We start from the raw sequence: 14447 nt of genomic DNA on the forward strand, positions 1-14447 counted from the left end.
AAACTTTAGAAAAATGTTCACGGCCCTTTAAAAAGCGCAGCTTAACAGGGACTTGTTTTGTGTCTGAACCCACTTTGCTGCTCAAAATTGTCCCATTATTCTTTTATGTGCCACGTTTTGCTTTAGAAGCAAAGGATATCAACCCTCAGTTTCCTGTTGTTTTGAAAGACGGAGAGATTTAAAGAGGAATGATAAAAGATCAGGTAGGAAAAGAGGTGACATGTTTATCTCTCACAGTTCTTTTCAGAAGAAGGCAGTCTGTTGCTCTTCTAAAGCTTTCTTCAAATCATACACATGTGCTGTGAAAAGCTCTTCTGCTCAAACAATGCAAATATGCAGAGTCAGTGCCAAAACTCTAGTTCTGGTCTATAAATGGTTGAATCGAGTCCAACACGTCACCGCATCTAATCAACAGCAGAACGGACTGAATGCTGGGTTATAAGAACCTGGACTATGAACAACATCTTTAAATGAATGGGCACATAGAGCGGCTATGCCAGCCTTGTCATCACTTGAGATGTTAATCTTCATTCTTTTCCGTACCAGTGAATCTCTTTATTCTTGATGTAGTTGTGTTGGTATTTGGACACATATCAGAGCTCATAAGGTTGTGTGATGCCTTCTTATAAAAAACTGGTAATGACGTTGTGTAGCTCCGTCATGTAGGTCCTGTCAGGTCAGAAACTGATTGTAGTCCACAATCCACAAAGGTTTGTTGGTGTGTCCGTAATTTCAGTCAGTATTAAAACTCCACTTGTCAGACTGGATTTTAAATCTTTGCTGATCTTTGAATTCTGGGAAAGGTGATGGAGGTATTTGCTCTCCTGATATTGAGAGACTAGCTTGTATTCTTTGCCTAAGCATTAACAGCATTCTGCATTAAAACATTTTTGGTAGCTGGTCCAAAATCCTACATCAAATATATTCCCACTGGCTGTGACTGTGTCACTTTGTACAGCATTTTGCTTCAGTGAAAAAAATCATTCAATAATCAAATCAACCTGAAATGACATTCATAATCCATTTTATTTCTGTGTGAAACAATATCCAATAAGAACAGTATGTAAGATGAGACTTGATTTTTATCTTTCCATTGATTGGATTGTGTAATGTGGGCAGAATGGAGTCAGATCTAAATGTGAGTTTGCAGTACATTGTGTTTTTGTATTCACCGTCATTACTGTGCCCTGCTGACAGTCATAGGTGAACAGAAAATCTGAAACAGATGAATATAATGTAGATTTACACTAAACCATTCAGTTGTTTAGGTTGGTAAGATTTTAATTTTTTTTTGGTAACACTTTACAGTAAGGTCATGTTAGTTCATGTTAGCTCAGGTCAGTTAAATAACTTTTGATTTTCATAGTTTGTAAATGTTGAAAAATAAATGAATAAACTAATAATAAATGCTTTAGAAGTATTGTTTCATTATTAATTCATGTTAACTAATGTAGTTAACTAATGCTAATACAGTAGAATACAGTATTATTGTGAAATATTTGTTTAAAATAACTGTTGTAATAAAATGCAATACAAAGCTGAATTTTCAGCATCATTACTCAAGTCTTCAGTAGTTGCAAATTATTAACTTATGCGTAAAATTGGAACATCGCATAAAACATTTGCAAATAAGCAACGAGTTAGAGAGAACAAAATCTTCATCACTTCCTGATAAACTGGCACTAAATATCAAAAGTAGGAGAAGCCATAAAAAAAGTATTATTTCTTTCCAAAAATAAAATAAACTCTTACTGACCCCAAACCAGTGCATAAGATAAACAATTTAATTACAGCAGTTGCAATGTGCACATTTAAGATATAACATTTTTACATATATACTCAAAACATATATATTTTGGAATTTTTATTTTGAAAGTGGGAGAGATAACACTTCTTTTAATCGGTCAAGCACAATGCCAATAATAACAAAAGACTAGTGGATTTGTCAATAGCTTCTGCAATGTAAATATTGATCTTTGATTTAGTGTAAATGATACTATGCCAAAAGGCAGTGAAGATGATCTAAACTACAAACACACACACGCACAGGGAGGAGGTGTTAGTGAAATATTTGTGGAGGACTTACCCTACTGAGCCACTTGGGCCTTTTAAAAACAATAATGTGTGTTTAATAGATGGTCACAAAAGCAGCTTTATTCAATTTCAAAACCAAATATATTTCAAAACCAAATATTGACACAGATGGATCAGATTATGTCACAGTGGGTCATAAGTGATCACACACACACACACACACACACACACACAAATACTGTAAATACAGCACACATCGCAGTAACCATGCACAAATCCAAACCCACTGTGCAACCCCTGCCCTCCAGATACATAAAAGAATGTTAGCCCAGTATTTCTATATGTATGTGTGTGTGTGTGTGAGAGAGAGTCTCTGGGGAGAACAGCAGGAAATTCCTCCAGCTCAATAATCTCAGTGTGATCAGTCTAGACTGGGCAGAGCAGCGCGGAGGCCCATCCTGCCTGGACCAGTCGGCTCCAGGAGCCCCTGCACCCGCAGACACAGAGCCCAGGGTTCGGGGGGCGCTGGAGAGGCTCGTGTCAGTCTGGACGGGGTCTGATTTGAGCTGCTTACATTTAGTCACAAGTATATGCACAAATACAGACACTTACTGGTATGAATGAGGAGGTGGCGCTGTAAGGAGAATGGGGTGCGGAAGAGGGCCTTACACTCCTCACACTGGAAAGGCCTTTCCTCTGAATGAGTCTGCAGACAGAAAACCGGTCAGAGAAGTGATTAAGAAGCTGAAGGTTTCATTAATGAATGAAACAACAACATGAAACACCATTCATGATGCATTAATCTTCCATTATGCAACATATTTTGGTGCCTCGTTAAGTAAAGGTTGGTGTTACTTTTTCAGATTTATGATCGTCACTGGTGGACGATATTGACTTGGCTTGTACGAGCCACCTATTAACCATTCACAACACCCTAGAAACCACAGAGCAACACACGAACAAAGACCTAGAACAGTGGTTTTCAACCCAGTGGACCATAAGCATGGGTGTAAGGGTTAGTGAAAAAATAAATAAATAAAAACTTCTAACAAAAATGTATTTTTAGGGCTATCAACGTTATTGTGCGTTTAAGGTAAAAAATGAAAATTCTGTCATCATTTACTCACTTTCCTGTAGTTCCAAACCTGTAAGACTTTCATTCATCTTCAAATTAAGATATTTAATGAAATCTGACAGATTTCTGTCCCTCAAGACATCTTAAATTCAATCCATATGAATCAGTTTAATAAAAGTCTTCTTTCAACTTTATATGATGAGCAGATTATTTTAGGCAGTGTGATCAACACAGAGCACATCAAATATGGTAAACAGAAGCTCAAACGTACTGTAGCTATCTAATCTATAAGAACAAGTGAGGTTTGTCTCTTTTAGATATAAACTAAATGTACGTAACATAATCATAATCAGGGTTCAACAATAAGGACTGCCCAATGTGCCGGGGCCAGTGTGAATGCTCCGAGTCGGGACGATTGACAGAATTGCTGTAGTGTCAAAGGTGGATTTAAAAATGGTAAAATTTCACTGGCCTCAACAATATAGGTGTCATAACCTTATTTATTACAAAACAAGATTATATGAGTCAAAAAACAATGAAAACAATTGAAAAAATATGAAAAACAATATTGTTCCTGAATAAGCCACAATTTGTTTTGTTTTTTAAAAATGACTAATGTTGGGATACATTTCAAGTGGTCGGGCAAAGAGATCCATAATTTTGCCCCTTTTATTGAAAAGGCAGTTTGGGCAAATGATGTTCTACGGAAAGGGATACTACAATTGCCTTTTATCGCTGATCGGGTGATGGATCTGGTACCACTTTGCTGTCTTGTTATTATTTTGCAAAGGGGTATGGGAGCAGCGTTATTTAGGCATTTGAAGACCAATTTAACAAAATGCAGGGAGATAAAATTTGCAAAACTTAAAATCTTATATTTACTTAAAATTCGGCAGTGATGGTACCTTATTCTCTCCTTGTCCAGGACTTTCCAGGCTCGGTTATAAAGACACTCTATGGTCTTAACTGTTGACTGGTGAGCTTGGCACCATGTGGTTGAGCCATACGATATGTGTGAAAGAATCACAGAATTTATAAAAATAACAGCACAGTCAAGAATCAAGCAGTTTCTTATCATCATAAAACAGCCCAAATTGGCCTTAATGATTTTACAGATTTTCTTGATATGACTTTTAAAATTCAACTGATAGTCTATAATTATTCCCAGATACTTCACTTCAGGTACTTGTTCAATAAGCTCCCCATTAATTTGTACATTCAGAAGTTGTGTTAAAGGCAGTTTTTTTTACTGAAAAAGCAGACAGAGTTTGTTTTTTTAGTGTTTAAAGTTAAACAAGATGAAGACAGCCAAGATGGTAATTTGGCATTTAGTTTGTCAGCCACAAAAGTAAAGGTATTACCAGATGCATACACCACTGTGTCATCTGCATACATCTGTAAACCTATATCTGGACAAACGTCTGGCAAATCATTAATGTAGAGGCTGAAGAGTATGGGTCCCAAGACAGTGCCCTGAGGGATCCCTGTTTCAATTTTGAGAAAGGTGGATCTCACATTATTAATTATAACACACTGTTCATGGCCTTTTAAATATGATTCAAACCAGGACAATGACAGTTTAGATAAATTGAACTTAGCTAATATTGAAATTAAGGTGTTGGGATTTACTGTATCAAATGCCTTTTTTAGATCTAGAAATACTGCACCAACTACATTTCCCTTGTCAAGTAATTGTTTGATATTTTCGGTTAATAAACAAGTAGCGGATTCTGTAGAATGGTTGTGCCTGAATCCAAATTGCAGAGGACTCAGATAATTATTTGTCTCAAGATGTGTGTGCATCAAGTGCATCAATTGTTCTGTTTATATATAGTCATAAATAGTATTATAATGAGTTCTACTGTATACATGTAAATATAAAGCTGTCATAATATTTTGGAAGGGGTCCCATCCTAAGTGATCATCATATCTGAGGGACATTGGAATCAAAAACTTTGAAAACTCCTGACCTTGCACACAATAGCATCAGCAAAATTGTACAAGAAAAGTACCACTCAACTTTAGTTCGAAACTTAAAAAATGAAGTCAGGGCTCACAAAATTTCAAAATCCCTGGTAGCCTTTCGGGCAGGTACTCTTCAGATTTTGGTAGCCCGAAAATTAACTTAACTAGCCTCCAAAAAAAAAAAAAAAAAAACTTTTTTTTTAAATATAGAAAATCAGATAGGAGTCTAATCGTCCATCAAAAATATTTTCAAAACAAATAAGTTTTTTTTAATAATTTTTTATTCACAAATAACAACAAATATGAAGGAAGGAATTTGACATTTTTTATACCATTTAACGTATTTAAAACTTTTTATGGCCTTAAGTTTGATACAACTAAATTGAAGAGTTTTCAAGGACCTGCGGGTGCCCTGTATTTAAGGTAGCCCGTCGGGCAGGGCAGTGATACATTTTGGTAGCCCGACTGGAAAACACAATAGCCCCGGGACGTCGGGCTAGCCATTTTGCGAGCCCTAGAAGTGAATATTATGTTTCCTTGGTCAAATCAATAAGAAGCAAAAAAAAAAGCAAAGGCAGAGAATGTTATTATATTTAGAAAAAAACTTTCTTTTGTTGTTGATTAGAGTCATTTATTAGGAAAGTAAATGTTGTCTTATAAGTTTTGAATGTTGCTTTCTGTGTTCTTTTCTCTATTTCACACTCTCTCTGTGTTCAGAGCTGTGTGGGGTTTTGGGGTTAATGTTATCTGCAGGGTGTAAAGGTCAGGGGTCGTGCGGGGTCACTACAGGTCAGGGTTAGGCTGAAAGTTTTGATTAGGCTCCACAGTGGCTGATTGGGCTCCAGATCTCCATTAAGATAAGATGACAGCAGTTTATTTGGCCAAAAATCTGTCGGATCGATCTGTCCGTCCAACCATATGTCTTTCCTGTTTAATTCTGCCACTCTGCCTGACTTTGACCTGGAACAAACGAAGGCCTCTCACGACATCAAGAACAAACACACACACTGACTGGTACCTTTTTGTGGTTCTTGTAGACGTTGCGGTGGGCGAACTCCTTCCAGCAGAGCTTACACTTGTACGGCTTATCCTCACTGTGGATGATCTTATGAGCCGTGGCCTGATCCAGACGCTTGAAACTTCGGCTGCAGATGTCACAGGTGTACGGACGCTTTTCTACAAACACAACATCTTAGTAAACTAGTTTTGCTGGTGTAATTACATTATATGTATGTAGTGTATGTTGTTTACCAGAGTGTGTGATCATGTGTCGCTTCAACTGATTCGTGGAGATGAACTTTTTATCACAGTCAGTACAGTCAAATATCTCATGAACCTGAAAATACACCAAAAAATGTATTTTGTAAGTACAAAAAATGCAAAACAATACTGTGAAAGTGAAAGAAAAAAAAAGATCATAATTTACTCATCCTCATGTCGCTTCAAACATTTATGACTTTCCTTCTTTTGCGAAACACAAAAGAAGATATTTTGAACCAAACCATTTTGGTTAACATTCAATTCCATTGTATGGAACTAAAACACGTTTCTCACAAATCCTTTGTTTGAAATGACATGAGGGCCCTTTGAGGGCTCAAAACAGTAACTTTCAAACTGTGAACTTTCAGTGTCAACAATTGTGTTTAGTAACCACAAAGTACAACACACTGACAGACCAGACCAGAATCGAGCACTCGGTGTATGAACGTAATGACCAGAACACATCTGAGGTCTTTTAATGGACCGCTGAGGGTGATTGTTGAAACTCTTGGGTGGGATTTAGTTGCCTGTTCTTGGTGTGTGACCTTGAAAATATCCTTAACCCAACTCACAGAGGACGACACACACACACACACACATACACGGACAGATGGAAATGTAATTAAACTTCTGAGCGGTTTTGAATAACTCCGCTGCTAAACACAATTCTGCTCTTCAGCTGAAAAATGTTCACATTTCAGTCTGTCTGAACATTTCAGTCCGATTTCTCACAGGGAATCAGGAGGTACAAATTACTGTGAACTCCAGCCAGTCAGTTTCCGTTGAAAATTATAAACGGTCAATAATAAAACTGTCACATTTTCTCTGCTACTTCATCCAGTATGATGAAAACAAGGCGCCACGTGTGTCACAATACATGATGTAAAACCAGTTTTGAGGTATTTTGAAACACTACCTTTCCAAGCTACAAGCATGTAATCATTTAGTTTAACTACTTGAAATTATTAGAAATTTATAGCTACTAACTCTTTTGAAGTGTAGTTGGCTATACTACAAACTACTAACATAAAGCCACCTACATTGAAGCCATTGCAGCAGCAACCTTAAAATCAAGCAAGAACAGTAGTTGTACTAAATTAAATATAGATACAAATTTGTTACAAGCTGTAATGAACGCTATTAAGGGATAACAATCATTTTAGAACGTTAAGGGTGGGTTGCACCAACAAGGATTAAATTAAGCAAAGTTTAGAGCTAATCAAGGATTTGTTGATCTGGGTTTTATTTTAAGAGTTGTGTTGCACCACTTAATTTTAAATTTAGATTAATAAATCAGGGAATAGAATTCTAACCTCCATCTACGATTAATTTTCTCCGCCATGATGGATTCGTCATGTAATTAATCAGCAACAATGTTAATATAATTTATCCTCTGTCTCTGGCATAATTTGCATAATTTGAGAGAATTAACGTCCCCCTCCTCCACCTCCCACCACTTCGATAACAGCTGACGACTTTGACAACGCAGCTGACGATTGTTTAAACTATGTAGTGGTTTTACACAAAGTAATTGTCCAATTAAACACTCACTGAAGTTTTATACAACTGTGAATAATCTGTCGCTGTCAAAAAAATGCACCCAACTATAAATCTGAGGGATTTTTCCAGTGGTATTTTATTGCTCTTTTGCAGCGATGGCTCCTTAAAATTGTGTTTTTTTAAAAGTTAAGATGCCAAATAAATATTATGTTTAAACATCATCTGTGTGAGAACCTATAAAGACTTATAAAGGGCAGGGTGGGGTAAGATGTGCCAGTGGGTAAGCTGTATCACAAAATGCAACAAAACTTTGACGATTCAAAAAGTTCATAAAGACATCGTAAAAGTAATCCATATGAATTGAGCAGATTCAAATAAACATTGATGACGTTTACAGTAAACGTTGATCAGCATGCATTGAGCACATAAAATATGGTAAATGGAAGATCAGTAGTACTTGTTTGCTCCTTATGTACTTTTTAAAGCATTACAATTTTGATGGAATGGACTTCAATTGAGGGAATATTTTCTTTTGTGTTTTGAACAAACAGAAATGTTATGGGTTTGGAACAACATGAGGAAGAATAAATAAATCACATAATTTTCATTTTTGAATAAGCTATTCTTTAACGTAAAACTGATCCATCTTACCCGACGCTACTGTGAACATATCTGATTTTGAATAGTCATTTAATTTGAAACGTCGCTCTATTAAAGTACTGAAACTCAGTACTAAGATCTTCTCTTTGTGTCTTTAAATACTGAGAGCAGTGCCTCAAGTTCCGCAGCACAGCTCTGATGGCTTAGTTTTCTGTGAAATGCTTGGCACTTGTAATCTTCTCATGTCAGTTTATGAATGTATAGAGAAACTGTCTGCATGTGGAAGAGACTCTACAGAGTCTTTTAAGTCTCCACTCTAACAGAGCAAATCATATTCGCAGGCTTTCCAATGAACGACCTGCAGCCGGATGGACACGGTCTGGTGCATAAAGGAAGACTTGACATCTATTACACAGACAAAGATGGAGAGGGATGGAAAGCCAGTAAAAAGGTCTGCGACCAAACTGTGTGTTTGTATAACAGGCAGCCCAGGAAATTAAGTAAGGCCACAGAGATTTAAACTTAATTCTACTTAAATGAAACTAAACCAGGATATAATTAAACCTACTGCAACATCGATATTACGTACATGCGCATACTCCCTGCACATTTCACCGCAGTTTCAAAGTGAAATGTCCAATGAAACAGTTATTTATTACTTGACTGTGGTCACTTTTTTATTACTCTGCTTCAGGCACATATTTTGGCAGCTCAAAATTCAAATGTCTGGGGCGGGAAGTGTTGGTAAAAGGCTAATGGTGTGTGCACACCAAAAGCAAAGTGATTATTTGCATCACGTTATCGCTCTAAACCAGTGGTTCTCATACTTTTTACACCAAGTACCACCTCAGAAAAATATTTGGCTTTCCAAGTACCACCATTGTGACCTACATTAAAATAAAGTATAGCATAGTATATGCACAGTTAAAAAAAAACAAGTAAATTTTATTCCTAATAAGAATATGTATTATTGTCAGCCAATTAAAACATTGTGAATACACAGTTTGAACATTAACACTGCTTACTGTGCTTACTTCCAAGTAAATAAAACCTTAATTATTAAAATTAAAATATATTATATAAAATAAAAACTGTACTGTACTTCAATGTAAAAAAAAAACTGTACTTAAAGATTAAATGAAAATGTATCGTACTTAACATTTAAGTACAGTAACTTACAGTTTTTATTTAACTTTTAAGTAGCTACAATACATTTTCATTTAATCAATATTTAAGTACAGTACAGTTTTTATTTAACTTTTAAATAAAAAAGTACTTGATAAAAAAAAATAATAATAACAGGCTGTATGTGTAGCTGCAAGTAACTAGAATCATGCCACGTGTCCACCAAAGCCAGCTGAAAACGCCCAGCTGTGAGCGCTTGAGAGGGCAGCGTATTTTTGTTTTTTTCAGTTGAGACGCTGTGTTTGCTGCTATGATATGGGATATCCGCTGAAGTAATATGGCAGACGCATCACGAATTAAATGTTTCTCCAAGCATTATTTTTCAAAACAATATTATGGTACTCCGGCAATTCCATCTGGTAAAAACATAAATACTCGGAGACAAGCAATATTAACTTCTCCATTGTTGTTCAGTCGTAGTACAAGCAGGGTGTGACGGTATTAGTCCTGCCCCTCCTCCACTGTGATTGGTTAGCTGACTAAAAACTGACGGTGATGAGCGCTAAGTTTTACCCAAAGATGAGCATTCTTCAACTCTTCAACCGAGAAAAGAAACACCTGAGTGCTCAGCATAAAAAAGACGCTCCCATTTAAAGCAATTGAAAAAATTTGCTAGCCTTTGGTGGACACGCGGCCTAATTTATATTTAATTCCGAGATTCCTCTGCGTACCACTAGAGGAAGCTCACGTACCACACTTTGAGAACCACTGCTCTAGAGTACTAATTTTTCGAGTCACTTGCGCAAATAAAATCATTGCGTAATGCTGTCCTTCATTGTCTGATTCGACCGGACATGTCACACTGGACGTGTCATTAAGCTCTTCGTTGATTGGCTTGTGCAACAACGCGTCATGCAGGTTTTCTGCTTGAGTTGAAATTTTGGTGGAAATTTTGGCGATTGAGGTGTTTATCGTGCATTTGTGGCAATCGCGTCACCAAATTCATGTCATTCACTTCGCCTGGCGCGAATTCGCGTCTATTCGCATCTTGCATTGACTTTGTATGTAATCTACTTGTGCGAATAATTACATTTGGTTTTGGTGTGCACACACAATAATGCTCTATCGTGTTGGAAAATAGCATACCGCCTCAGGGCCGGCTCGTGGCATAGGCGACATAGGCAGTTGCCTAGGGCGCAAAATGACTGGGGGGCGCCGCACAAAAGTTTTTTTGTTTTTTTCTCGGATTAAAATAATGTTAAATAATATAAAATTGACAAACGAAAAATCACAAGATTTGACAGCGTGTCATGTTGGACTAATTTAAACACTAATTTAAACACATGACGTAATTATAATCATAACGCATTAATTATGCATGGCGCACGCAGTTAAAATAGTTTTGTCATTTATGTGCTCTGAAAGTATCATTTCCAAAAAATGAGTGAAAAAAGAAAATTATCAGGAGCACAAGGCAGGAAGTGATGCAGAGGAGCAGAAAAAAATATAGTAATATAGAGGAAAGAATCACAAGTTAATCCCTGTGTATCAGCCCATGATGTTTATGCAGTATTTTGAAACAGCCTTTTTAGAACATCTTAACTAGCAACACTGACACAGTGGAACGTTTTAGCTTGAGTTACCTGCTTATTTAATTTTACTTTATTTTCTTTAAAATAAATGTAAGCTTCTGTAATGTTGTTTTAATTTCAGTTACATTACTGCTTGCTTTTAATTCACCAAAAAGTGCGCTAAATGTCTTCCGAAACTTTTAAGCTGTAGAAAGGAGCTTTTCAAAGCTCAAGCTGATTAAAACCTACTTGAGGTCTACCATGGCCCAAGAGCGTCTCAGTGGACTTGCTGTCATCAGCATCAATAATGATGTTTCTCAGAATTTGTCATTTGATGCAGTCATTGATGACTTTGCTGCAAAGAAATCCAGGCGTTTTTTTTTTTTTAATTCACTTTTTTGTTGATTTGCACTTCTAATTTAATTTTTGTGTGATTCCTCAGGTGACTAAGTCAAATTAGTTTATTTATTATCACAATTTATTTACTACTTACGTTAATATTTATCAGCATGTTAAGTTATGGTAAAGTTTTGAAAAATCTGCATTTTCAGAATTTTTTAGTGGTCTAAGAGGACATTTTAAATCTCGCCTAGGGCACCAACAGAGCCTGGGCTGGCCCTGTACCGCCTACTCCAAACCCAATCCTAAACCTACCCAATAGTGTCAAAGAATGCTATAAAACGCATTCGCTGATGCAACTGACAGTGGTATTTTAACTTCCTTATATGTGGGTTTAAGCGGTTTTGTCGACCCGTAGTTTCAAGGGATTCATATCGGAGCATAGGTATCGGGTATCACGTGAGCTACCTGCGTTAGAAAATCCATACACATGAAGCTATGTTACGCTAACGTTCAAAAGTGTCAACTCTCACAGCATTTAAAATTTTTTTGAAGTCATAAAATAATATTGTGCAAGGAACTGTGCGAAAATTAGGCTTTGTTAATCGGAACTCTGGCCCTGTAAATCATAATTTGTGAAAAAATCAAAAAAAGTTATCAGAGTTTTATTGCCTCTAGTGTTCATTTCAAATAGAAACTGCACTGATTCTTACGTATAGGTGTGTTTTTTGAGTTGTGCAGAAATTTAGGAAGAGGCATGTATTTTTCCAATGAACCTGGGCAGAAATATAAAACCCTTCTAATTTAACATAATATTAAATCATTTGAATGCATCTTTGTTTTAGAGCAAGAAAGTGTCCAATAAAACAAAATGACATAGAAGAGCCAAACAGGTTTGGATTTAACATTACTCGCGGGAATAATTTTACAGAAACATTAGCATTTCCTCTCAAGAGAGACTGACCGCTGCCGAACAATCAGAAATGCACACCAGAGCATCATAATGCTCTTGCAGGTTGAAGCCAAATCCGGACAGCTGCGACTGGAAAGGCTCGCTCTCAGAACGGCTGTGCTGATAACTGATGATGAGTGAACGCTGACAGGAGGAAGTGCCTGTTTTGCGTCAAGTTTAGGCAAAGGGAGTGACGATAGCATTCTCCAGGCCAAAACAGAGCGGGATGTTGGTTTGGTGGAGCAGTGGAAGCTTGGGATGCATTCCAGTCGTAAGAACATTAAACCTGAATTGTGGTTCTTCACCTACCTCCTTCAGTCAGAAAATCAAATTACCTTCATTTGTCGCTCTCAACTCACTCTGCCAAAGTTTAGCGTTGCGGTTTCAGTGAAAAGCATCTAAAAAGTGGTACATATTTTGAAAAGGTCGCCCACACAGCCTATCCATGAATCTTCCCAAGAGAAAATGGACCAGGAACCATTTCAGAGCTCTGACTTCTGTGGTGATTTGGAGATGGTGATGAAGCTATTTGTCTAATACTTTTTTGCAGAGGAACCTTGACGCCAGCAGGAAGGTCGGGCAGTCTGGACTCCCCAACTCTTAAATTTCACGAGGGCCACGGGGATGAGCTAGTGAAACAAAAGACGACCTTTCTGTACACACTCACACCAATGGAAAACCTTACAACATCAACATGGAGCCCACCTCCAACTGAGAGACAGAGAGAGATGGACGGCATACAAGAGCAAACCAGAGTCTAAAACGGCTACACGTTTCTTATTTTTTCCAGCTTTTCAAAAACAACGAAACAGATGAGGACAGAATTACATATATGGATCAGACAGCAGCCAAAGAAAGAGAAAAAGAGGAAGTCGAGAACTCAAGTGAGATCCAAGAGATGAGGCCTCATCCTAAGTGGTGTACTTTCTCACAATTCTGAGAAAACAAGTCTGGATTGCGAGTTTACTGTATATCCTGCAATTCTGACTTTATATCTTGCAATTCTGAGAAACATAATCAGAATGGTGAGATGTAAACTTGCAACTGTGAGAAAAAAAAAAATCGAAATTGCAAATTTATATAACTTGCAATTGCAACTTTATATCTTGCTATTCTTACTTTATTACACACAATTGCAACTTCGTAACATGCAATTGCCACTTTATATTAGGGGTGACCCCGAATAGTCGATGATTCGATTCTTTGATAGGAGAAGCCTGATTAGACTACCAATCTCACAGTCGAATATTCGCGGGGTGTTATGATCATGCCATTTTGGCTATATGGGGTGCTCAAATGTCTGATTTCACATAGAACTACCGGTTTTCTCCCAATAAATTAATACGCAGCCTATTATGATAATTCTGTAAATATCAATCTAAAAAATAAGAGCTTCAAATAAATATTTTAAGTTGCGTGAATAAATCCAAACACCCCTATAGATTTAAGATTCACTTTCCATGATCCGTGACCGATCATCTTGGCGGCATGGATTTAAAAATTTAGCAAGACTCAAACTGACACAGGCAGAGTGAAAGACTGGAGTTTTAGATAAGGTAGGGTACAAGTGATTTCATAACATTTTAGCCGGTTTATATATACTGTGTATATTATTTTTCTCGTATAAGATACATTTGGTTGAGTTGCGCTGCAGTAAAGCGCTTCATTGTAGTACTATGGTGATTATCTCATCAGCGCGCAGCGCGAGCAGGGCAAACAACATTGCAGAATATTAATAACTATGACTGGGACTACATAACATTATGATGAGAACACTATTATAATAAACGCTGTGAATTTTTTTCTGCATGTTGTTGCGTGAAGAACGCAACCACAAAAGGAATTCATTCAGAGCCGCGCAGAAATTTTCATGTGCATTTAGGACATTTTGTGCAAATAGCCAGTAAGTTGTAATATTAACGTTATGTTGTATAAATAACAAAGTTTAATCTATATGAGATAAATGAGTTAAATCCCATTGATTAAAAACTTACTAAACGCTTCATTCTACTGGTCATCTTCAGCG

At 36.9% G+C, this 14447-nt stretch overlaps 1 protein-coding gene across 3 annotated transcripts in view; it reads right to left on the reverse strand.

Annotated features, from left to right (window-relative positions):
• Nucleotides 1–14447, reverse strand: part of LOC306860989 (PR domain zinc finger protein 5-like) — a 93473-nt gene that overhangs the window by 54379 nt on the left and 24647 nt on the right. For 2 of the 3 annotated variants that reach the window (XM_079403033.1, XM_079403034.1), the window contains exons 9-11: nucleotides 6326–6410; nucleotides 6093–6250; nucleotides 2647–2740 (exon numbers count right to left, since the gene is read on the reverse strand). In XM_079403033.1, the coding sequence (XP_079259159.1) occupies nucleotides 2647–2740; nucleotides 6093–6250; nucleotides 6326–6410 (337 nt within the window). Of the gene's footprint in view, nucleotides 1–1172; nucleotides 1217–2646; nucleotides 2741–6092; nucleotides 6251–6325; nucleotides 6411–14447 lie in introns of all 3 variants that reach the window. The other variant, XR_013783437.1, reaches the window with a different exon arrangement.

This window comes from Barbus barbus (genome assembly GCF_936440315.1).
Source record: "Barbus barbus genome assembly, chromosome: 41".
NCBI classification, from domain to species: domain Eukaryota; kingdom Metazoa; phylum Chordata; class Actinopteri; order Cypriniformes; family Cyprinidae; genus Barbus; species Barbus barbus.